The sequence below is a fragment of the Pleurodeles waltl genome, chromosome 10 (genome assembly GCF_031143425.1).
Source record: "Pleurodeles waltl isolate 20211129_DDA chromosome 10, aPleWal1.hap1.20221129, whole genome shotgun sequence".
In the NCBI taxonomy this organism is placed as follows: domain Eukaryota; kingdom Metazoa; phylum Chordata; class Amphibia; order Caudata; family Salamandridae; genus Pleurodeles; species Pleurodeles waltl.
The window spans coordinates 444,585,894-444,611,081 of record NC_090449.1 but is presented as its reverse complement, the minus strand read 5'-3'; the positions used below and the strand labels follow the sequence as shown (position 1 = coordinate 444,611,081).

At 49.5% G+C, this 25,188-nt stretch overlaps 1 protein-coding gene across 1 annotated transcript in view; it reads left to right on the top strand.

Moving 5' to 3' along the window:
* Window positions 1–25,188, top strand: part of GTF3C1 (general transcription factor IIIC subunit 1) — a 1,928,973-nt gene that overhangs the window by 1,032,902 nt on the left and 870,883 nt on the right. Inside the window, exon 21 of the mRNA XM_069210709.1 lies at window positions 904–1,039. Coding sequence (XP_069066810.1) covers window positions 904–1,039 — 136 coding nt within the window. The remainder of the gene's footprint in view (window positions 1–903; window positions 1,040–25,188) is intronic.

The following is a 25,188-nucleotide window of genomic DNA, read 5'->3' as shown; positions in this document are numbered from 1 at the left end:
CAATAGTTTCAGCTCAATCCACTTTAATTTTTTGTATTGCATCTATGAGACACCAGCCCGGCTTAATTGAATGGATCCCAGCATGTTACAGGGCTGTGCACTCTGTGGGATGAAGGGGGGCCTCGTTCCTCATCCCTGCATGGCAGTGTGTGGGGATGCAGGACTTCGAGAAATTGGCGGTGCCTTGCATCGGGTAGGCAGTTAGGTATTGAGGTACCACTCACTGATGCCAGTGGCATGCCTTTTGGACATGGTGGAAAAACCTAGAGGAGGCAATATCTGCTATAAGCTCCTACAACTGACACTACTACTTGCTAAACAAAGAATTGCTATAGGATGGATGGGAACCCGAATCCCCAATGAGGCATTGTGTGTTAAAGATGTGTTGGAGTGAGGAGCTGCGGAAGAGCAGCACATGAGGCTCTCTCACACGGGATGATAAGATCATAGATGATTTGACAGGCTGGGGGGGGGGGGGGGCAGTGCTGGATTCATTTAATGAGCTTGATGAGTCGGTACTGGATGGAGACCAGGGTGATCTGGAGATGTGAAATGGTATAGCATATTAATAAATTAGAGAACTGACCTGTCAAGTGGGATTCAAGTTGATTGTTGTTGGTTGTACTCTGCATTTTGACCTAGCACCTGTGGTGTGGCTTGCAGTGTAATAGTTCTACTTTCCGTGGTGAGTGGGAAGTGGATGATTTGGCACTCACACTCAGTATAATGCACAAGTTGATGTAATTGTTTTTGTATTCGAGAAAATGCATAAATAAAGGTTTAAAAAACTGCGTAATCAGAGTTTTCTGAAAGATCGAGTGTAGAGTGTAGTATGTCGCATTTTGTGTTAGGGTGAGGTGATCCATGTTTTTTAACACTTGTTTGTGTATTTTCTTTTTCTAGAGGCAGTCGTGAAGTAAAGGATGATGGATCTATTCCTGGTGATGGATTGGGATCAGCAGGTCTTGATTCTAGTTTTTATGGGCATTTGAAACGCAATTGGATCTGGACCAGTTATATCTTTAGCAAACCAAGAAAGGTTAGTGTCTGTTTTTTCTTATGTATCAAATGAAGGTTATTCATTTTTCACATATTTTGAATAATGTTACTCATTACAGCATGGAAATCGGAATCCAAAGCTGGTACCAGAGATACTATGGTAGCCATTCCCTTTGGGACAAAGGTAGTTGATCTGTTGTCTGAGTGTATTTAGACTGGTGCTTTGCTTAAGTAATACTTTAAGGACATTGGCTATATGATCAGATATTATTATATGCCATTGACATAATTATATAGCTGGGAAACCCTCCTAACCTCCTGACACCATAATTTGGGGATTTTGACCAGTTTAAGAAGTTCTGTGGCGTACATGTGAACTGATGTAAATGTCTGCAATCCCAGTTTCTGTGTAATACTTTGAGCCACCTCAAATTTAGTCCAGTTGGATTCTGGTAACTTGAACATTATATCCTTAGTTGATGGTACTTGCCTATGACAGAATATACTACTGAACTCTCAAGTGTAGATTTGAATGGCTGGACTCTGCTTCGATATCCTACATGGAGGAGAGTGAACCTGTTTAAAATGCCCCTGCCCAAGTTACTCTAAACTCTCTTGAACTACCCATGTTAAGAGTGTTGTTAATTTAAATGCCCTACCAGTATGGTGCCTATGTGAGTGTGTTATAAGTAAAAGCTATTCCACTGGAGGTTTCAGTTTCCGCATGTCTAAAATAACCTAAAATTAATTTAGCTTTGAATTTTCCCCACCTTAGAACTTAATAAAACATTTTCAGATTTTAGCATATGCATCAAGATTTTATTCCTCACCTGCTCGTGGTGTGTCTCACACTTCATCCAAGCAGTCTGGGCATCAAAGTTTTGCAAGTTTTTGTCACTGGTTTGCTGATGTTCTGCCGAGCCTCGAAAGCTGCTGCTTGTGACCTGATTGAGGGCTGTCACGCTGCTTACTATTTGAAGCCCTGATTAAACCTGACTTGCTGCTTGTGAAAAGAGCCAGCTGCTGTTGTGTCTTAGAATAGACAATCATTTGGGGGAGGAATGTCTTAAGGGCATGGACAAATGTATAACTCTCAAATTCTGGATTTATTATGCACAGGCTACCTCATGAAACACAAGCGTTATGAGGCCCCAGAGAGGCATACTTACATCTCAGTATGCGAAGTGGACCCACATGTGTCCGGTTTTTACATCTCATGCTTAGTTTGTTGTGGTATTCAATGTTATGCACAAGGCAGCCGAGCTGTTGGTATTGACCATCAGTGCTCTGAGATGTAAGAATGCTGTATTTGCTAAGATACATTGATTCTTGCTACATTGATGCTAATGTTATACATGTCAAAGTTCAGTATATAAAATGTGCTTCCAAGGTTTGCCTGATCTCTGCCAGAATTTTAATAGTCAAATAAGGTTAATTCACGTAAAAACGTATCTGTTAATCTGATAGAGACTTCTAGTTGCAGATTCCTTACTTTAGAATCTCCCATTGCCGTCAGACTGGATCCAGAGATTTTTCTTCGAGCAGTACCCTTGCACCTCATCATGTTGCATAATTGGTTGACTCTGCGTCTGTCGCTTGCGGCTTGGTCACTGTGATGACGTTGCAGTTGTACATAGGTGCCACACTGGTGCGCTGACGTCAGTTCTTTTATTTCCACGTCACGCGCAGATCCAGAGAGAACTACCCTTGCCAGTTTTTGAATGAATTTGACCTTTTTGTCGTCTTTTTTGTTGTTGTTTTTTTTACTTCTTTGGTGCGTCGAGGGATGTCTCAAATGACTGGCTTCAAACCTTGCAATATCTGTCACCGCATGATGTCTGTGATAGACCTGCACCTGGTGTGTTTGAGATATCTGGAGCGCGACCACGATCCAAAGTCGTGCTGCTAGTGCCAGGCGATGAACCTGAAGGCTTTGAGGGAGCGGTCCCTAAAGCTCATGGCGGCCCGGTGCTCAACTCTGCGTTGCTCCTGGTCTCGCTTGAGAAGAAGGTCTTGAGACAGCTCACTGAGTCATCACCACTCCTTCTTGTCCCATTCCAAATCTTCAGGACATTAGGGTCACAAGAAAAAGAAGTCATGATGAGATGCAGGAAGAGCATAGACGCTCGAGGCCTCTGTCCACAGAGCCTGCTTCTGGGTCCACTCCACGTCTCATGAGTTTCTGGGAGCCGGAGCCACCCCTGCGCAGCTGAAAGACTTCTATGAGGCCATGCGCCTCATCTTTGGGCAGACTGACCCCCCTGCGGCGCCTTTGGGGCATGGGAGCTCAATTAGAGCCCTTCGGGTTCTGTGGCGGTGACTCCGGCCCTGGCTTTCGAGGACCCCTCCGGATCCTTTCTCAGATCCGTGCCGACACCTGTTATGCAAACACGACCTTCACCGGCGCTGGTTAAGATGACAACGCTCTCGACGTCTGTTGGGCCCACAACTGACGTCGACCCAATTCTCATCCTTAAGAACCCAGAGCTGATCAACACCGTTTCGGACTTCAGTGGGGCCTACTCACCCCAGGTTGGATTCTGGCCCTTTTTATTATGGATACAAATATGGGGAAGGATTGGCGGGGATGCTGGACCCTTTAGAACACCAACTCAACCACCCTGACATGGACTGGGCACAGTAATCGGGCGAGGCTAATGGTCTGGATACTTCTCCAAATGCTGACATGCTGTTGCCTCTTACCATGGCTATGGAGGAGGGAGCATCTTACTCCATGGTGGTCAGTAGGGCGGCTGAGGTCCTTGGCCTTGAGCTTCCCTCTGTAACAGTCAGGATTAACCTTCTGACAGAGGTGCTTCAGCCTGGTGCTTCCACTTCAGGGCCTCTCCTTCCATTTAATGAAGCCCTCACTGATGTCATACAGGGTACTTGGTCCAGATCCAGCACAGGGGCTCCTGTGAAGAGTTCAATCGCCCACTGCCGTCGGCCCACCCCAAATAACTCTAAATTCCAGTCCCAGCACCCCAGGCCTGAGAGCCTTGTTATCCAGGCTTCTTCTTCTTCTGGTGCTTTCCAATCCGCTCCCCCAAATAGGAAATCAAAATGACTAGATCAACTTGGGAAGAAATGTTTTCTTCCTCCAGTCTGGCATTGCGGTCCATGAACACTGCATACCTTTTGGGCTGCTACACCCATTCATTGTGGATTATGGTCACTCAGGGTTTGCTGCGGTTCCTGGAGGAGGCGCGGCGCATCATCGCCCAAAGCCGCTGGGAGGGATGCGGTTAACTTGTCTATTCGTTGTGGGCTGGACTGGACATGGCTGACTTACTGGGCAGATCGGTTGCATCGATGGTGGCCTTGAGGTGCCACACCTAGTTGACGATATCTGTTTTTTTGGGGGATGCCCAACAGTCTCTCATGGACATGCCGTTCGATGGCACCTGTAGAAAGCTGGCTCTGTGTATATACTATATCAAAATGAGCTATAGTGTGCACAGCGTCCTGGGGTTCCTAGAGGCTTAACAGAGGCTAGAGTAGATAATACTAATGCTCTCCTTTGTGGTAGTGTGGTTAAGCAGTTAGACTTATCAGAGGGTAGTGCAAAGCATTTGTTGTACACACACAGTCAAATGAGGCACACACTCAATGACTAACTCCTGGCCGAAGTCATTTTGTTGCAGTTAAGTACATTTGCTAGTAAGTATCAAGCATATGTATCAAAGACACTTGGTTTAGATTTTGAAAATAAAACGGTTTACAGGCATGTACTACTTTTCACTTTCAAATGTTGACAGTTCAGTTTTCAGAACAGTCCTGGGGAGTACAAGGGTTGTTGGGGGGTGGTGGGGAGTGTTAGTGCAGTTTTGAGGTGAGTACTCAACTTACAGTCCAGTCTCTGGGGGATTGGGCTGTCCTCTGGTCTGGGTTCAGGATGACTCCAAGCGTATACAACCAGCAACACCGGCCGGGTGCAGACTGGGGGTACTAGGAAACAGATCTGCTGGGGGGGGGGAAGTATCCACGGCTTCGGAGGGCAGACCTGGGGGGTTTAGTTGAGCACCTGGTGGGGTGGGGGGCGGGGGGGCGCACAGGTCAACACCAAACACACCATTAGCCGCACAGGGAAGGCAGGGTGCAAACACAGTGTTGGGTTCCCAATGCTTTTCAATAGGAGGACTCCAAGGGTCACAAAGATGCTGCAGGCTGGGTCCAGGGGGTTGGTTCCAGGAACCCACAGGCTGGACAAGGAGGAGTACCGCCTGCTGAATGTTGTTGGACTGGTGGTTGGATTCACCAAGGCCAGGGGACTGCGGGTGCAGGGTTACCTTTAGGCATTGGGTATCTTCAGCTGGTTCTCTCACGGTCAGGGGGGTTCTCCGGATGTAGGCTGCAGGTGTCATCGTGTTGGCCAAGAGGGTTCAACCCAGGGTGGACACAAGGTCAGAATCGCCTGGGACCTGCTCTTGGCCGATGGGCCAAATGGATAGGGGCCGTGGCCGTCGGATGCAGAGTGGGCAGGACTTGAGCTGCCAGGGTGGTTCTGGAGTCCTTCTTGGTGTTCCTTGTGGACACGGCCGCTGTCCTTGATCCTCTAGTTGGCAGGCAGTTCTGGGGGTTTAGAGAGATCCTGCAGAAGCTGCAGACAGGCCAGCAGGGGTGGGGCCATGTCAGTTGGTGTCTGGAGTCTTCTCTGCTTTAGGCGGCTTAGCAGTCCTTCTTCTTGCTTCTTTTTTATTTTTATTTTTGAGGTCGCCAGGAATCTGGTGAGCTAGTTTCAGGCGTGCCCCTAAATACTAGATTTAGGGGCATTTCAGGGGTCAGAGGGCAGTAGCCAGTAGCTATTGTCCCTGAGGGTGGCTATACCTTTCCTGTGCCCCTCCCTTGGGGGAGGGGGAGCACATTCCTAACCCTATTGGTGCCTGTCCTCCAAACCAAGATGGAGGAATCTGCAGGGACTGGGTCACTTCAGCTCTGGACATCTTAGGGGTGGTCGTAGCTGTAGTGGTCACTCCCCCCTGTTTTTCCTAATTTTCCTGCTGGAATTGCTGCCAAAAATGGGGCTTTGTCTGAGGGGCTGGTATCTCCACTAGCTGGAGTGCCCTGGCGCTATGTAACAGGAGCCCTGAACCTTTGAGGCTCACCACCAAGTGTTATACTTCCTGCGGGGGCAGGTGTGAAGCACCTCCACTCAGAGCAGGCTTTGTTTCTGACTCCAGAGGGCACAAAGGCCCTCACCCCATGAGATCGGAAACTGTCTTTAAGTGGCAGGCTGGCACAGACTGGTCAACCTTACACTAAAGGGTTGGTTAAAATACAAGAGGCATCTCTAAGATGCACTCTGGGTGCATTGTACAATAAATCCAACACCAGCATAAATGTGGGTTTATTGTGCTGAGAAGGTTGATATCAAACTTCCCAGCCTTCAGTAAGGCCATCATGGAGCTGTGGAGTTCGTAATGACAGATTCCCAGCCAATGTGCTTAATAGTGCCACACTGCACTCACAGTGTCTAAGAATGGACTTAGACACTGTAGGGGCATATTGTTCATATACCTGTGCCCTCATATGTGGTTTAGTGCACCTCGCCTTAGGGCTGTAAGGCCTGCAACAGGAGTGACATGCCTATGTCACAGGCAGTGGTTGGTGAGCATTACACCCTGGGAGGGATGCCATGTCGACTTTGTCTTTTTCTCCCCACCAGCACACACAGGCTGCAGTGGCAGTGTGCATTTGCTTGTTGAGGGATCCCTTAAGGTGGCATAATACATGTTGCAGTCCTTAGAGACCTTCCCTGGCCACAGGGCCCTCTGTATTATGGGTACCTTTTACAAGAGACTTAACTGCGTTCCAGGGTTGTGCCAATTGTGGAGACAAAGTTACAGTTTTTGGGAAAGAACACTGTGTGCTGGGGCCTGGTTAGCAGGCTCCCTGCACACTTTCAATCAAAGTTGGCATCAACACTAGGCACAAAGTGGATCGTAACCATGCCAACAGTGACACTTTCCTACAGCACCCATTAATGGTGGTAGCAACCTAAATATAGTCAGAGAGAATACTGCTATTCTAAAAATCCCCAAAGGGATTGTCTAAAAATATGAAGAAGGTGATATTATTACCAAATGGTTCACAGCCATTGAGAGAGCTTGTGCAACCAGAAAGCTAAACAGGTCTCACTGGGGAGCTCTCCTTTGGGAACTGTTTACTGGTAAGTGAAGGGATAGACTCTTCACGCTCACAGGCGCACATGTTGAATCCTATGATCACATGAAGGCTACCCTGATTGAGGGCTTGGGATTCAGCACTGAGAAGTATAGAATTAGGTGCAGGAGGGCTTACAAAACCTCGAGCCAGTCCTGGGTTGATTCTGTAGACTACTCAGTGAAAACACAAGATAGTTGGATAACTGGCAGTGGAGTGCATGACTGATAGGCTTTATAATTTGTGTATGAAAGACCATCTTTTAAGTAACTGCATCAGTGACAAGTTGCGTCAATATCTGGTAGACCTAGGTCCAATTTCTCCCCAAGAATTGGGAAAGAAGGCATAGCTGGTCAGCATCTGCCACCCTTCCCAGCTCCTCTGGCTGCTGCCTCTGCCTTGCCTGGAAACAAACTGAGAGCCTGCCTCACTCTCAGTTCGAGGCTCTCCTCCACCCACAGGCTATTGCCTGTGCCTCATCCATGGTGGTCTAGTGACCATCGACAGTTTGTATCTCTATTTCTCCTTTACTCCTGCTTCTATACTTCTGCCTTTTCTTTCACTTGTGTTTACTTTTGGCTTCTTCCATCTCTTTTCTCTTTTTCTGTCCTTTCCTTGACCCTTTTCCTCCCGCAGCGCACCTGCGGCTCACACCCCCTGCCCCCTCTCAAAGTGCCTTTCCACCTCTCCCAGCTGACCAGGCCCCTCCCCTTTTTAACGGCAGCTGCGCCAAAGGCATGCCGAAGGCAAGCCGGGCCGCACCCAGTGCCAAGAACACTGGATCTCTGTCAAGCCATCCCCTGGCCAGCATCCATTACAATGCCGTGACCCTCCACTGCCTTAACACAGGACAGCTCAGCGACTGCTGCACCACATCCCCCAAGGACTCCCACAGACCTTTTTTGTGCAGGAACTGCAACTTCAGTGCCGGCCACAGCAAGCAGAAGGTACTCCGCACATTCGGAAACACCAATACCCACCACAACCTCATCAACTGCCTCTTCCTGGACAGCCTCTCCCTCCACAGGCACACCACCGAACTCTGGGATTTGATTGACACTGCCCGATGCCGGACATCACCTTCCTTACCGAGACCTGGACCAGTCCCACCTCATGACCGGACATCGCCATGGCCATCCAGGGATGATACAGCATCCTAAGAAGGAACTAGCCCTCCCACCTGGGTGGAGGATTTGCCATTGTACAGAAGTCCTCACTATGTATCAAGGCTAACTCAAAATAATAGTGCACCACCATGGAACACCTTCACTTCCTGGTCCACACCAATCACAACTCCTCCGTCCACGCCACCCTGGTCTACTGACCACCTGATCCCTGCCCAGCATTCATCCACGACATTGTAGACATCGCCAGCCCCCAGGCCTTGGCGTCTGATAACTACTTCTTCCTCGGCGACCTGAATTTCAACCTCGAGGATCGCAACGGTCCAAACACCACTGCTCTACCCAACAGCATCGCCACTCTTGGCCTCAGACAGCTTATCACCGCGCCCACGCACATCGCAGGACACACACTGGACCCCATCTTCACCTCAAGCAACCGGATTATCATCAGGATCATCTCCACCCCAGACTGGACAGACCACCGCTGCCTACACTTCACCATCACCGCACCCAGTAGCCGCATCCGCGCACCCCTCACAGGAAATGGAACAAAATAGCCAACGAGCAACTCACCACAAGTCTTGCTAAATCCCTCACGCCTCCCTCCGATGACGCCAACACCGCAGCGCGCAGTCAATGCATGGATCACCGAATGCTGCAACACTCTAGCCCCCTCTGTCTGACATCGGCCAGGCGCATACCAAAGAAAGCCAGCTGGTTCACCACCGAACTCTAAGAATCCAAACGCACCTGCAGGCACCTAGAGAAAAAATAGAGGAATAGCCAAACTAGCGAAGCCCTCGCCTCCTTCAGAGCCGCAACTGCCAACACATTAAGAACGCAAGAAAAAATGCACTCCGGGAACGCATCGATTCTTCCACACACAACACAAAGGAGCTTTCCTCAGTCATCAATGAGTTCACATTTCCTCCTCTCCAAAGCTACCAGCATCTTCCTGTTGCAAGACCTTTGCGACAGACTCACCACCTTCTTCCACTGCAAAATCCAAGACATCTATGACAGCTTCCTCCCGGAAAACCAACCCAGCACCAGAACCTACAACCGACTCACCCCCTCAGAACCCACCCAGACCATCCACAGCTAGCTGGTATATGCTCACCGCGGAGAAAATGGATAGCAGCATGAACAGCACCCACTCCGGAGCCCCCACCGACCCTTTCCTACACCACATCTATGTCAGAGCCAGCACATCCATCGCCCGAGCTCCGGAACACGATAAATCACTCCATCAACATAGGCACCTTCCTCGAGGACTGGAAACACGCCGAAGCACGCCCCCACCTGAAGAAACCCTCACCCGACCCCATCAGAACTAAAGAACTTCCGGCCAATCTCACTGCTGCCCTACCCAGCCACAGTACTGGAGAAAACCATCAACCCACAACTACGAAATTTAATTGAGGTCAACAACTCTCTGGACAGTTCCCAGTCCAGGTTGTGCAGCAACCACAGCACAGCGAGAGTTCTTGCAGCCATCGACAACATCCGATACCTTCTAGACTGCGGCCACACGGCAGCACTCAAACTCCTCGACTTCTCAGCGGCCTTCAACATGGTCTCTCACAGCACACTATGTACCAGACTCCACAACGTAGGAATCAGCTGAACAGCCCTGAAATTGATCCACTCCTTCCTCTCAGGAAGGACTCCGATGGTTAGGCTCCCTCCCCACACATCTAAAGCCACAGGAGTCAGCTGCGGAGTTCCCAAGGATTCTCAAAGAGTCCAACTCTTTTCAACATATACATGACCCCACTCGCAGCTATCGTCAGAAGCCATGGAATGAACATTGTGTTATACGCTGATACACACAACTCATCATTTTCCTCACAGAAGACCCGGACACAGCCAAAAGGAATTTCCACTCTGGACTGGAAGCCATTGCCACCTGGATATGAGAAAGCTGCCTCAAGCTCAACTCTGACAAGACAGAGCTCATCATTTTCAGAAACGCCTCCTCAGCATGGGACGACTCCTGGTGGCCCACATCTCTCAGCACCCCGCCTTCACCGACTGAACACGCCCGTAACCTAGGCATTATCCTGGACTCCTTACTCTCGACCCGACAGGTAAACTCAGTCACCTTCTCCTGCTGGTACACCCTCCGCAAACTCCAGAAAATTTTCAAATGGATCCCAGCAGACTGCCACATGACAGTCACCCATGCCTTAGTCACGAGCAAGCTTCACTACGGCAAAGCTCTCTGTGCCGGCACCACAACAAAAAACATCAAAAAGCTGCAACTCACCCAGAACGCTGCTGCCAGACTTCTCCTTAACTTCCCACGCCAAGAACATATCTCACAGCACCTGAGGACCCTCCACTGGCTCCCGATGAAAAACAAATCACCTTCAAGCTACTCACCTACACGTACAAAGCCATACACAACATTGGACCGGCCTACCTGAACCACCACATCTCCTTCCACACCCCTACTAGATCCCTCCGCTCCGCTGATTCTGGCACTGTCCCTCACATTCGTAAGAAAACAACCGCCGGAGGACGATCCTTCACCTACATCGCAGCAAAGAGCTGGAACAACCTGCCACTCTACCTCAGACAAAACCCATTGCTCACCATCTTCAGGAAGAATCTCAAGATGTGGCTCTTCAAATGAGGCTCCCCCACCACTCCGCCGTGCATTGAGGCCTTCATGGGAGAGAAGCTGCGCTTTACAAAAACTGATTGATTGACCATTGGGTCAAGATTAGGGTGACCAAGACTGCCACGGGAGGTGACCAAAAGAAAGGGGTCACAAAGCCTCTCCAGAGAAAGGGTGGGGAGTCTTCACACGGGCCCCAAAACCTGCACAGGAGGGTGGGCCTCAAGCCTCTTCACAGTGCACAAGTGGGTACAAGTGAAAAAACTTTGATCCCAAGAAGGCCTGGTGTCACAACTGTAAACAGCATGACACCAAACTGGAGACGTGACTTGTCCCAAAAAGAATCCCCCTAGCTCTGCTCCACAGTTAGTACTGGTATAGCCAGTCTCCAGGTGGGATAAACAGTGTGCCCACAGCAAATCATGGTCCACTCTGAAGCTACTCTAGTCTCTGAGGGTAGGGTGGATGTAACGCCAATTGCTCTCTGGCCACCCAACATGCAAAAACACAGGCAGCATCTGTAGGAAGTTTGCTCTGTATATAATATCTCAAAGTGAGAGATGTTGTACACAGAGTCCAAGGGCTCCCCTTAGAGGTTGATAGTGGCAAAATTTGATAATTCTAATGCTCTATTTTGTGGTATTATGGTTGAGCAGTAGGCTTATCAGAGGGTGGTGTTAAGCTTTTGTTGTACACACACAGGCAATAAATGAGGAACACACATTCAAAGACCAATAGTTTTTATGTAGAAAAATATCATTTCTTAATTTATTTTAGAACCACAAGATTCAAGATTTGATGAGAATGCATAAAATGCAAGGTACTCCACACAGGTAAGTAGGGAACTTTGAATTAAAACAGTAATATACACAGTATAGGTTAAAACGGCAATAAGCTATTTTTAAAGTGGACACAGTGCGCAAATCAAAAGTTCCTGGGGGGTGGTAAGTAAGGTTAAGTTTGTGAGGTAAGTAAAGCACTTACAAGTTCACTTTCCTGGGAATAGGCAGCCCACCATTGGGGGTTCAAGGCAACCCCAAAGTCACCACACCAGCAACACAGGGCCGGTCAGGTGCAGAGGTCAAAGGAGGGCCCAAAACATACAGGTGCCTATGGAGAACAGGGTTGCTCCTGTTCTAGTCTTCCAACAGGTAAGCACCTGTGTCTTCGGAGGGCAGACCAGGGGGAGTTTTGTAGAGCACTGAGGGGGAGGGGGGTGGGGGGGCAGGGGGAGGGGCACAAACAGGCACACAAAACACAACCTCAGCGGCACAGGGGCGGACGGGTGCAGTGTGCTTAGCAGGCGTTGGCTTTTCTGTAGAAATCAATGGAGGGACCCAGGGGTCACTCTAGCGATGCAGGCAGGGCACAGGGGGGCTTCTCGAGCCAGCCACCGACTGGGCTAAGCAAAGGGTCGCCTGATGGTCACTCCTGCACTAGAGATCAGTTCCTTTCAGTCCTGGGGGCTGCAGGTACAGTGTTTGGTCCAGGCATCGGGTTCTTTGTTCCAGGCATTCGCGGTCAGGGGGAGCCTCTGGATTCTCTCTGCAGGGGTCGCTGTGGAGGTGCAAGGGGGTGGTCTCAGGTTACTCACGAGGTCGCAGGCGCCTGGGAGTCCTCTCTGCAGTGTTTGTTCTCCGGAGCTCGAGCCGGGGGCATCGAGTGCAGAGGGTGAAGTCTCACCCTTCCGACGGGAAGAGTGAGTATTTAAAAGTTGCTTCAAAGTTGCCAAAATCTTGCTGTAGGTGAACAGTGCCGCTGTTCTTGGGAGTTTCTTGGCCCTTCGGTTCAGGGCAGTCCTCTGAGGCTTCAGAAGTCGCTGGTCCCTGTCGCTTGCGTCGCTGTGCATGTTCTTTGAGTCTGGAGACAGGCCGGTAGGACTGGGGCCAAGTTAGTTGTTGTCTCCGTCGTCTTTGCAGGGCTTTCAGGTCTGCAGTCCCCCTTCTTTGTGTAGGTTGCAGGAATCTGATTTCCTGGGTTCCGGGTCACCCCTAAATACTAGATTTAGGGGTGTGTTTAGGTCAGGGGGCAGTAGCCAATGGCTACTGTCCTGGAGGGTGGCTACACCCTCTTTGTGCCTCCTCCCTGAGGGGAGAGGGGCACATCCCTAATCCTATTGGCGGAATTCTCCAATCTGAAGATGGAGGATTTCTAAAGGCAGGGGTCACCTCAGCTCAGGGCACCTTAGCGGTTGTCCTGACTGGTGGGTGACTCCTCCTTGTTTTTCTCATTATCTCTTCCAGCCTTGCTGCCAAAAGTGGGGGCAGTGGCCGGAGGGGTGGGCATCTCCACTAGCTGGGATGCCATGGGGTGCTGTAACAAAAAGGCATGAGCCTTTGAGGCTCCCCGCCAGATGTTACAGTTCCTGCAGGGGTAGGTGAGAAGCACCTCCACCCGGTACAGGCTTTGTTCATGGCCACAGAGTGACAAAGGCACTCTCCCCATGTGGCCAGAAACTCGTCTGGTTGTGGCACGCCGGCAGAAACTGGTCAGCCTAGCACTAGGAGTCAGACTGGTATTCAGGGGGCATCTCTAAGATGCCCTCTGCGTGCATTTTACAATAAATCCCACACTGGCATCAGTGTGCATTTATTGTGCTGATAAGTTTGATACCAAACTTCCCAGATTTCAATGTAGCCATTATGGAACTTTGGAGTTTGTGTTTGACAAACTCCCAGACCTTATACTCTTTATGGCTACCCTGCACTTACAATGTCTAAGGTTTTGCTTAGACACTGTAGGGGCATAGTGCTCATGTACATATGCCCTCACCTGTGGTATAGTGCACCCTGCCTTAGGGCTGTAAGGCCTGCTAGAAGGGTGGCTTACCTATGCCACAGGCAGTGTGAGGTAGGCATGGCACTCTAAGGGGAGTGCCATGTTGACTTAGTCATTTTCTCCCCACCAGCACACACAAGCTATGAGGCAGTGTGCATTTGCTGAGTGAGGGGTCCATAGGGTGGCATAAGACATGCTGCAGCCCTTAGAGACCTTCCCTGGCAAAATGGCCCATTGGATCCAGGGGTACCATTTACAGGGGACTTATCTGAGTGCCAGGGCTGTGCCAATTGTGGGAACAAAGGTACAGTTTAGGGAAAGAACACTGGTGCTGGGGCCTGGTAAACAGGGTCCCAGCACACTTTCAATCATAACTGGCTTCAACAAAAGGCAAAAAGTCAGGGGTTAACCATGCCAAGGAGGCATTTCCTTACAGCATCCCTTAATTAATGGGACAAAATTGGAAGCCCTGGAGGGATATAGGTGCCAGTGTCACAATGGTGAAAGAGAAACTATTTACCCCAGGACAGTATTTGGCTGGGCAAACCTATCCAGTCCCCAATGCTGCCAGTGTAACTAAGGTCCATCCCATGGCTATGGGGACTTTAGACTGGGGAGGGATTACTGCCTGAAACAGGTTGTGGTCTCTTCTGCAATCCCAGTGGAATGCTTGCTAGAGAATGATAATCCCAGTGGAATGCTTGCTAGGGAATTGTAGGAAGTTGCCTCTGTATGCACTATTTCACAGTAAGGAATAGTATGCACAGAGTCCAAGGGTTCCCCTTAGAGGTAAGATAATGGCAAAAAGAGATAATTCTAATGCTCTATTTTGTGGTAGTGTGGTCGAGCAGTAGGCTTATCAGAGGGTAGTGTTAAGCATTTGTTGTACACACACAAGCAATAAATGAGGAACACACACTCAAAGACAATTCCAGGCCAATAGGTTTTTGTATAGAAAAATATATTTTCTTAGTTTATTTTAAGAACCACAGGTTCAAGATTTACAAGTAATACTTCAAATGAAAGGTATTTCAGGTAGGTACTTTAGGAACTTTGAATTAGCAAAATAGCATATACAGTTTTCACATAAATGACATATAGCTATTTTGAAACTAGACAAAGTGCAATTTTCAACAGTTCCTGGGGGAGGTAAGTGTTTGTTAGTTTTTGCAGGTAAGTAAACCACCTACGGGGTTCAAGTTTGGGTCCAAGGTAGCCCACCGTTGGGGGTTCAGAGCAACCCCAAAGTTACCACACCAGCAGCTCAGGTCAGGTGCAGAGGTCAAAGTGGTGCCCAAAACACATAGGCTTCAATGGAGAAGGGGGTGCCCCGGTTCCAGTCTGCCAGCAGGTCAGTAAACGCGTCTTCGGAGGGCAGACCAGGGGGGTTTTGTAGGGCACCCGGGGGGGTGGGGGGGGGACACACAAGTCAGCACAGAAAGTACACCCTCAGCGGCACGGGGGCAGCCGGGTGCAGTGTGCAAACAAGTGTCGGGTTCACAATAGAAATCAATGGGAGACCAAGGGGTCTCTTCAGCGATGCAGGCAGGCAAGGGGGGGCTCCTCGGGGTAGCCACCACCTGGGCAAGGGAGAGGGCCACCTTGGGGTCGCTCCTGCACTGGAGGTCGGATCCTTCAGGTCCTGGGGGCTGCGGGTGCAGAGTCTTTACCAGGCGCCGGGTCTTTGAAGCAGGCAGTCGCGGTCAGGGGTAGCCTCGAGATTCCCTCTGCAGGCGTCACTGTAGGGGCTCAGGGGGGTCAACTCTGGCTACTCATGGTCTCGTAGTCACCGGGGAGTCCTCCCTGTGGTGTTTGTTCTCCACAAGTCGAGCCGGGGGCGTAGGGTGCAGAGTGCAAAGTCTCACGCTTCCGGCGGGAAACGTGTGTTGTTTAAATTTGCTTCTTTGTTGCAAAGTTGCAGTCTTTGGTGAACAGAGCTGCTGTCCTCAGGAGTTCTTGGTCCTTCTAGATGCAGGGTAGTCCTCTGAGGCTTCAGAGGTTGCTGGACCCTGGGAACGCGTCGCTGGAGCAGTGTCTTTAGAAGTGAGGAGACAGGCCGGTAGGGCTGGGGCCAGAGCAGTTAGTGTCTCCGTCTTCTCTGCAGGTTTTTCAGTTCAGCAGTCCTCTTCTTCTTAGGTTGCAGGAATCTGAGTTCCTAGGTTCTGGAGAGCCCCTAAATACTGAATTTAGGGGTGTGTTTAGGTCTGGAGGTTAGTAGCCAATGGCTACTAGCCCTGAGGGTGGCTACACCTTCTTTATGCCTCTTCCCTGAGGGGAGGGGGGCACATTCCTAACCCTATTGGGGGAATGGAGGATCTCTAAAAGTCAGAGTCACCTCAGCTCAGGACACCTTAGGGGCTGTCCTGACTGGCCAGTGACTCCTCCTTGTTTTTCTCATTATCTCCTCCGGCCTTGCTGCCAAAAGTGGGGCCGTGGCCGGAGGGGGCAGGCAACTCCACTAGCTGGAGTGCCCTGGGGTGCTGTAACAAAGGGGGTGAGCTTTTGAGGCTCACCGCCAGGTGTTAAAGTTCCTGCAGGGGGAGCTGATAAGCATCTCCACCCAGTACAGGCTTTGTTACTAGCCACAGAGTGACAAAGGCACTCTCCCCATGTGGCCAGCAACATGTCTGGAGTGTGGCAGGCTGCTAAAACCAGTCAGCCTACACGGGTAGTCGGTTAAGGTTTCAGGGGGCACCTCTAAGGTGCCCTCTGGGGTGTATGTTACAATAAAATGTACACTGGCATCAGTGTGCATTTATTGTGCTGAGAATTTTGATACCAAACTTCCCAGTTTTCAGTGTAGCCATTATGGTGCTGTGGAGTTCGTGCACGACAGACTCCCAGACCATATACTCTTATGGCTACCCTGCACTTACAATGTCTAAGGTTTTGCTTAGACACTGTAGGGGCATAGTCCTCATGCACTTATGCTTTCACCTATGGTATAGTGCACCCTGCCTTAGGGCTGTAAGGTCTGCTAGAGGGGTGACTTATCTATACTCCATAGGCAGTGTGAGGTTGGCATGGCACCCTGAGGGGAGTGCCATGTCGACTTAGTCATTTTATCCCCACTAGCACACACAAGCTGGCAAGCAGTGTGTCTGTGCTGAGTGAGGGGTTCCCCAGGGTGTTATAAGATATGCTGCAGCCCTTAGAGACCTTCCCTGGCATCAGGGCCAGGGATGTGGAATTCCTATGGACATCTTGTTTGGGGTCAAGGGCAACAAGTTTTTATGTTTACTTTGTCCTTGGGACAAGTAGGCCCAACCCCCTGCAGCACAAACCCTTTGGCTGCCTGTTTACAGAGAGTTGAACTCTCTGCAGTTGAGATAATGTGTTTCCAAAGGATAATGCTGTTCGAACTTGTATTTATGGTTCATTATTTGAAAGCCTTCATTATTAGGGTGCGTGCTGTAAATAAATGTTTTAAGGTCACACTTCACTACTGACGTTGGTTCCAGTACAAAAAAATAAAACGTGTACACACATGTTTGAAAAGTTTAGGCTAAGAGGCTAAGTATAATGCTCCCAGAATGCTCTCTGATTATATGCAAATGAAGTGTCATTTAGTAAAATGTGTTGACGCATGCTAGTATTTCCCAAAAATATTTCTAATGGAAAATCAGTGTAACCATTTTCAACTCTATTATGGGAAGCATGAAAATAAACAAACACTGACAAAGCCAACTGATCTGACATATTTTTATAAGTCTTTTAGTTTTATCAATGCGTGTCTTGTTTTGACATGGCTTTTGTAACACTTTATTGTTGTGGCAGCTACCAGGCCCTCAACATTGTAACAAACATTGGCAAAACCCCCCCAAAAAGTTTTTGAACTCTTAAAGCACACGTTGCCACCAGCGGCATAACAAAGGCCCCGCAGCCGCCCTCCAGGGGGCCCCGTCAGCACAGCACCTGCCCTGAGTGAGTCTGGAGAGGGGGCTCCTCCATGTTCTTTGCAAAGGGGCACCCTCCAGTTTCGTTACGTCACTGATTGCCACTGTAGTTCCTGACACTGAACAAAACTACTTTGTGTGGCAATATGCTCCTTGTGGAAGAGCAGAATGCGATCACTCACAGTAAAGCCAGCCAAAAGAGAGAGAAATAGAAGTTTAATAAAAACAAAATGTCTTTGTTAACACCAGACCTAATTAGGGACCAAGACCCACATGTAGGTAGCTTTTTGCATGTCGCAAACAGCGACTTTCGCTGTTTGCGACGTGCAAAAAGCACATTGCGATGCACAAACCCAGTTTTGCGATTCAGTAACCTGGTTACCGAATCACAAAACGGGTTTGCGACTCGCAATTAGTAAGAGGTGTTCCCTTCCTAATTGCAACTCGCAGTGCAATGTAGGATTGTTTTGTGACCGCGAACGCAGGCGCAAACCAATCGCAGTTTGCACCCATTTCAAATGGGTGCTAACACTTTCGCAAAAGGGAAGGGATCCCCATGGGACCCCTTTCCCATTGTGAATGTCACTGTAAAAAAAAATTCAGAGCAAGCAGTGTCCTGTGGACCACTGCCTGCTCTGAAAAAATGAAACAAAAACGTTTCATTTTTCGTTTTTGTTATCCATCTCGTTTTCCTTTAAGGAAAACGGGCTGCATTACAAAAAAAACTGCTTTATTGAAAAGCAGTCACAGACATGGTGGTCTGCTGTCTCCAGCAGGCCACCATTCGTGAGGGGGTCGCAAATTGCGACCCACCTCATGATTATTCATGATGTGGGCATTTGCGAAGCCCTTGCGAATCACAGATGGTGTCAAGGACACCATCCTACATTCGGATTTGCGACTCACAATTTGCAGGTCACAAATCTGAACCTACCTACTTGTGGCCCCAAATTCTTAAAGAAAGTCACAAAAGTGCACCCATGGTATATGTCGTACCCTATAAAATATTTGTGAACTGTATTTTAGCGTGGGTAAATACGATGTGTAGATTTGCTCATGTGAAAATCTATTGAGCATTTGCAAGTTCATTTTCCCTCCAGCCACTTTCTTCCCAACCCTGGAAGAAGTTCTAATTCTGCCATTGTCAGGAGTAAATGTCCAACCTTTCTTATTATGGGAAAATATTAGAGAGAAGCTGGTACAAATCTTTAAAACATGCAGGTTAGTAGGTTTGCAGACTCAAAGGCATTCCAGCCCTGGAACTATTGCTTATTGCTTCCTCCAGCCCCAGTATGCAGATCTGCAGAAAGGTGGCAAAATAAGGAAATTTCTACAGTAGGGATTGAAACTCCAAGTATTCAAGCCCTACTATGGTAGTAGCCCTGGCATAATCAGAGAGGCTATTAATTGCTGCCATAATTTGTCGCCACACTACATGGCACCAAAGGGACAAGTAGATCTTTTTACAGGACAAGTAGATTTGAGAAGCAACCTGTCCCCTGGACAAGTAGATATTTTAATAAATTCCACACCCCTGAGGGCCCTTGGTACCAGGGGGTACCAGTTACAAGGGACTTACCTGGATGCCAGGGTGTGCCAATTGTGGAAACAAAAGTACAGGTTAGGGAAAGAACACTGGTGCTGGGGCCTGATTAGCAGGCCTCAGCACACTTTCAAATCAAAACTTAGCATCAGCAAAGGCAAAAAGTCAGGGGGTAACCATGCCAAGGAGGCCTTTCCTTACAGTAATGATCTGTAGTCCTCAGCTTGGGCTGAGGTACAGCTCAAAACCCATGCAGCCGTGCTGGGAGTCTCTGAATTAGTGTGTGTGTGTGTGTGTGTGTGAGTGTGTGAAAACAAGAGCACAAAGCATAGCACAGGGTGAAAAAGAAGTGTCGGAGCCTGGAATAATGGCCCAACCTTCCAAAGGAAAAGGTAAGAGGACTGGGGGACCAGCCTCTGAACAGAAAAAGGAACAAGACCTCTCTTTTCAGGAAGATGTCTTATCCCCTGAGAGAACTGAGTCCATGGAGCTGGAGCTTTACTAGGTAGAGCTCTTGGGCCCAGGGGGACCCTAAAGGTAACAGCTGTGCCAGGGACGAAAGACTTGTCACACTCTTGAAGGCCTGAGGCACCAAGCTGCTCGACAGGAGAAGGCAGATGTCAGTGGTTTCCACAGGGTCTCTTAGGAAGATGGACTCCTTTACTCCCTGGCCAAAGACCCCAAACCTTGTGCAACCAGGAGAGTGGTAGTGCCTCATCAGTTTAGGGAGTTGATCCTACCTTTGGCCATGACATCACCCTAGCTTGGCATTTGGGCCAAACAAAAACTTGGAGTAGGCTTGTCAACCACTTCTATTGGTCCAATATGTCCCAGAAGGTGAAGGAGTTTTGTAGCGTAGCTCCTCTGTCACCTGTCAAGCCAGTGGCAAGACAGGTGGCCACTCAAAGGCCCCCCTCATTCCACTTCCTGTGGTGGGGGTTCCCTTTGAAAGGGTTGGTGTGGACATTGGGGGTCTACTTGAGCTTCCCACAACCTCAGGGAACCAGTACATACTGGTAGTAGTTGACCATGCTACCAGATACCCTTCCCTTAGGTCTACTACAGCTTTTGCAGTAGCCAAGGTCCTGATTGGTACTTTTATCAGAGTGGTTTTTCTTAAGGAGGTGGTTTCTGACAGAGGTCAGCTTGAAACACGTGTGGAATGAGTGTGGAATGACTTCAAATTCACCACGCCATACCATCCACAAACCAATGGCCTTGTTGAAAGGTTGAATAAGACATTGAAGGGCATAATCATGGGGCTCCCTGAAAAACTTAAAAGGAGATGAGATGTCCTCCTGCCACACCTGTTTTTCGCTTACATAGAGGTGCCTCAGAAAGGAGTAGGGTTTTCCCTCTTTGAACTTCTGTTTGGCCACCCTGCAATAGGATCACTGGCACTTGTTAAAGAAGGCTGGGAGAGACCTCTCCATGAGCCTAAACAAGATGTGGTGAACTATATGCTTGGCCTCTGCTCTAGGATGGCTGAGTTCATGAAAAAGGCACCCAAAAAGCTGGAGGCCAGCCAACAGCTCCAGATGTTGTGGTATGACCAAAAGGCTGCACTGGTAGAATTCCAACCAGGGCAGAAAGTAAAGGGTCTGGAGCCTGTGGCTCCCAGGGCACTTCAGGACAGATGGAGTGGCCCTTACCCAATCCTGGAGAAAAAGTGAGGTCACCTATTTGATGTATCTGGGCTCTAGCAGGACACCCAAGAGAGTGATCCATGTTAACCTCCTGAAACTCTGTAATGATACGGCAGATATAACCATTCTGATGGTTACTGAGGAGGATCAGGAAGCAGAGAGTGAACCTCTCCCTGACCTCCTCTCATCTGAACTAAGGATGGGTCGGTCGATTGAGTTGTCTACACAGACACCCTCACTGACCAACAGCAAGCTGACGGTAGGCAAGTCCTACAGTAGTATGTTGAGCTCTTCTCTTTGACCCCTGGACAGACTCCCCTGTGTACCCATGATGTGGACACAGGAGGCAGTTTACCTTTCAAAACAAAAATATACAAACAGTCTGACCAAGTCAAAGAGTGCATCAAAGTGGAAGTCCTCAAGATGCTGGAGTTGGGGGTAATAGATCACTGTGATATTCCCTGAGCGAGCCCAGTGCTCTTAGTCCCCAAACCTCATGCCAAAGATGGCAAGAGAGAAATGAGGTTCAGTGTGAACTATAGAGGTAACAATCCGGTCACCAAGACAGATGCACATCCTATATCCAGAGCAGAAAAATTAATTGACAGGTTAGGTGCAGCCAAATTCTTAAGTACCTTTGACTTAACTGCAGGGTACTGGCAAATTAGGATGGCACCTGGAGCAAATGAAAATACAGCATTCTGTACATGTGATGGGCATTATCAGTTTACTGTTATGCCCTTTGGCTTAAAGAATGCCCCTGCCACCTTCCAAAGGTTGGTGAATCAAGTCCTTGCTGGTTTGGAGTCCTTCAGTGCAGCATATCTAGATGATATTGCTGTCTTTCGCTCTACCTGTCAGAATCACCTGATCGACCTGGAGAAGGTTTTACAGGCTTTGCAATCAGCAGGCCTCACTATTGAAGCATCAAATGGCCAAATGGGGCAGGGCCTGGTTGTGTACTTGGGCCACCTTGTAGGTGGATACCAAGTGCAACCCTTACAGCCCGAGATACAGACAATTCTGGACTGGGAAGCTCCAAAACTCACTCATGTCATGGTATTCCTTGGCTTGAATGGTTACTACAGGAGGTTTTGTGAGGGGAATGGATCCATTGTGACTCCCCTCACAGACCTTCCCTCCAAGAAGATGCCCAAAAATGTGAACTGGACTCTTGACTGTCTAAAGCCCTTTGACACCCTGAAGGAGGCAATGTGCTCAGCACCAGTTTTCAAAGCAAGCTCAAGATCATTCTAGTCAGTTCATTGGGCAGTCAGATGCCTCTGAACATGGGATAGGAGCAGGTCTGTCCAAACCAATGATGATGGCCTTGAGCAGCCTATTGCTTTCATTAGCAGGAGGTTACTGCACAGGGAGCAGTGTTGGAGTGCCATTGAGAGGGAGGCCCTTTGCTGTGGTTTGGTCCCTGAAACGGCTGAGGCCATACTTGTTTGGTAATCACTTTATTGCTAAAACTGACCACAGACTTCTCATATAGCTAATGCAAACTTAAGGTGAGAACCCTTCATTTTTTAGGTGGTCCATATCTCCACAGGGAATGGACTTTGTAGTGGAACACAGACATGGGACTGCCCATGGCAATGCAGATGGCCTTTCCAGGTTCTCCCACTTCGAAAATGAAGTCTCTCTTGGGAAAAGTTAGCCTCATCCTCTTTCATTTGGGGAGGGGGGTGTGTGAGAGAGAAGAAAAAAAACACACACAAACACACACATCTGATAGAGACTTTTACTTGCAGATTCCTTACCTTAGAGCAATACCCTTGCGCGTAGGTGGGTGGTCTGTCGGCTCCGCAGGCATCGTAGGTGTTGTGGTCGCCGTGATGATGCCTGGAGTAGTAAATAGACACCGCCCTCACGCAGTGACATCAATTCTTTTCTTTGCGCGCCACACGCTGATCCAGAGAAGAGCTACCCTAGGCTATTTTTTGGGTGAATTCAACCGTTTTGTCGAAGTTTTTTGTGTGCAACTTTGGTGCGTCAAGATGTCCTCGAAGACTGGGTTCAAGCCTTGTGCGGACTGTCATCAGACGATGTTGGTGACAGATCCTCATTGCGTTTGTCTGTGGTGCCTTGAACCTGACCACGACCCGAAGTCATGCTCCGAGTGTTGGCCATGCACCCAAAAGCTTTGAGGGAGATGTCCCTAAAGCTAATGGCGGCCCGGCACTCTTCTCCTCGTAGGTCCTGGTCTCGCTTGAGAGGAAGGTCTCGAGATCGGTGCAGTGTCACCACCACTCGTCTTCTTCTAAATCCTCAGGTCAAGCTAAGAAGAAGAAGAAGAAGAAGAAGTCGAAGAAGTCCCATCACTGTTTGAGCCTGTGTCTGAATCGACTCTGTGCTTCCCCGAGTTTCCCGGAGCTGAGCAACCTCCGTCCCACTGAAAGAATTTTATGAGGTCATGTGCCTCATATTTGGGCGGGCCGATACGGCGCCTTTGGGCCCAACTGGTTCGGCTGAGGGGCCTTCGGGTTCCACGCCGGCGGCTTCAGCCCTGACCACTGAGGTCACCTCCAGATACGTGTGCGGATCCGCACCGGCCGCACCCTCGAGACCTTCTCCGGCACCGGGTCGATTATCGACATTCCCAACGTCGGTGGTGCCCACTATCAACGTCAACCCAATTCTTATCCCTATCAACTCGAAGTCGGCCAACATCGCCTTCGGCTTCGGTGGGGCCTATTCGCCCCAGGTCAGATTCAGACCCTTTTTCCTATGGGTCTAATATGGGGAGGAATTGGAGGGGTACCTGGGCCCTCCTGAATACCAGGGTGACCCTGCTATGGACTGGGCACAGGATTTGGGAGAAGCAAGTGGTCTGGATACTTCTCCTGACGCTGACATGCTGTCTCCTCCTACCGTGGCTACAGCGGAGGGAGCAACTTATAGTATGGTGGTAAGTAGGGCAACTGAGGTCCTTGAGCTACCTACTGTAGAGGTCAGGTCTAATCTCATGACAGAGGTGCTTCAGCCTGTCGCTTCTTCTTCAAAACCCCTTTTACCATTCAATGAGGTCCTCACTGATGTCCTTTTGGATACATGGTCCATACCCAACACAGGGGCTCCTGTGAACAGGACTATCGCTCGCCGCCATCGGCCCGCTCTGAATGACCCAAAATTCCTGTCCCAACACCCCACACCTCAGAGTCTTGTTATCCAGGTTTCCTCTTCTTCAGGCGCGTTCCCTTCCACACCCCCGGATAGGGAATCCAAGCGGCTGGAACAGTTTGGCAAGAAGTTTTCTTCCTCCAGGCTAGTGCTGTGATTTGTGAACACCGCATGCCGGTTGGGGCATTATTCCCACTACCTGTGGGATACAGTTGTGCAAGTCCTGCTGCAGATACAGACACAATCAGTTGTGGGCTTAATACGACCGACTCTGGGCAGATCGGTTGCTACGACAGTGGCACTACGCCTGGTTACGCACTTCTGGTTTCACAGGAGATGTCCAACAGTCACTTATGGACATGCCCTTTGATGGCACCCGTCTCTTCAGAGACAAAGCAGACTCTGCCTTGGAGAGATTCAAGGATTCCCCAGCTACGGCTCGGTCCCTCAGTGTTTCCTCAGCCACTCGCCCACCACAGTCTGTTTTTCTTCCCTTTCGTGGACACGTAAGGGGCGCCATGTCGCGTCCTACACACAGCCACTGTACCACACACGCTGGCCAACCTATGCTTGGCCGAGGATGCAGAATCCCACGTGGCCATGGGACAGGGAACCAGAGGTCAGTCCAGTCCACCTCTGCTCTTGCTGCAGCATCCAAACCCTCCTAGTCCGTCCCCTCACTCCCGTCCAGTTGGTGGCAGGATCCGCCATCACCTGCCCCACTGGGAACATATCACCACGGACGGGTGGGTTTTCCAGATCATTCGGAAGGGCTACTCCCTCCCTTTCGAATCTGCTCCGCCACCATCCTTCCATCACCTTCCGGAGGATCATTTGGCGCTTCTCCACCAGGAAGTCATGGCTCTCTTGGCCAAGGGAGCTATAGAAAAGGTCCCTGTGCCAGAAGTAGGGCGTGGTTGTTATTCCTGCTACTTTCTGATACCAAAGAAGGACAAGGGCTTACATCCTATCCTAGACCTTCGGGACCTGAACTACTTCCTCAAGAAGAAGTTCAAAATGCTCACCCTGTCTCCGGTTCTGTCTGCCTTAGATCCAGGAGACTAGATGGTAGCATTAGACTTGCAGGACGCTTATTTCCACATCCCCATCCTGCCTGCCCACAGACATTATCTACGATTCGTGGTATGTCATGAGCACTTTCAGTTTACCGTGCTCCCCTTTGGCCTCACCAGCGCTCCTCGGGTGTTCACGAAAGTGATGGCGGTGTTCCAGCTTATCTGCACAGGTTAGGGGGTCTCTGTCTTTCCCTACCTCGACGACTGGCTGTTGA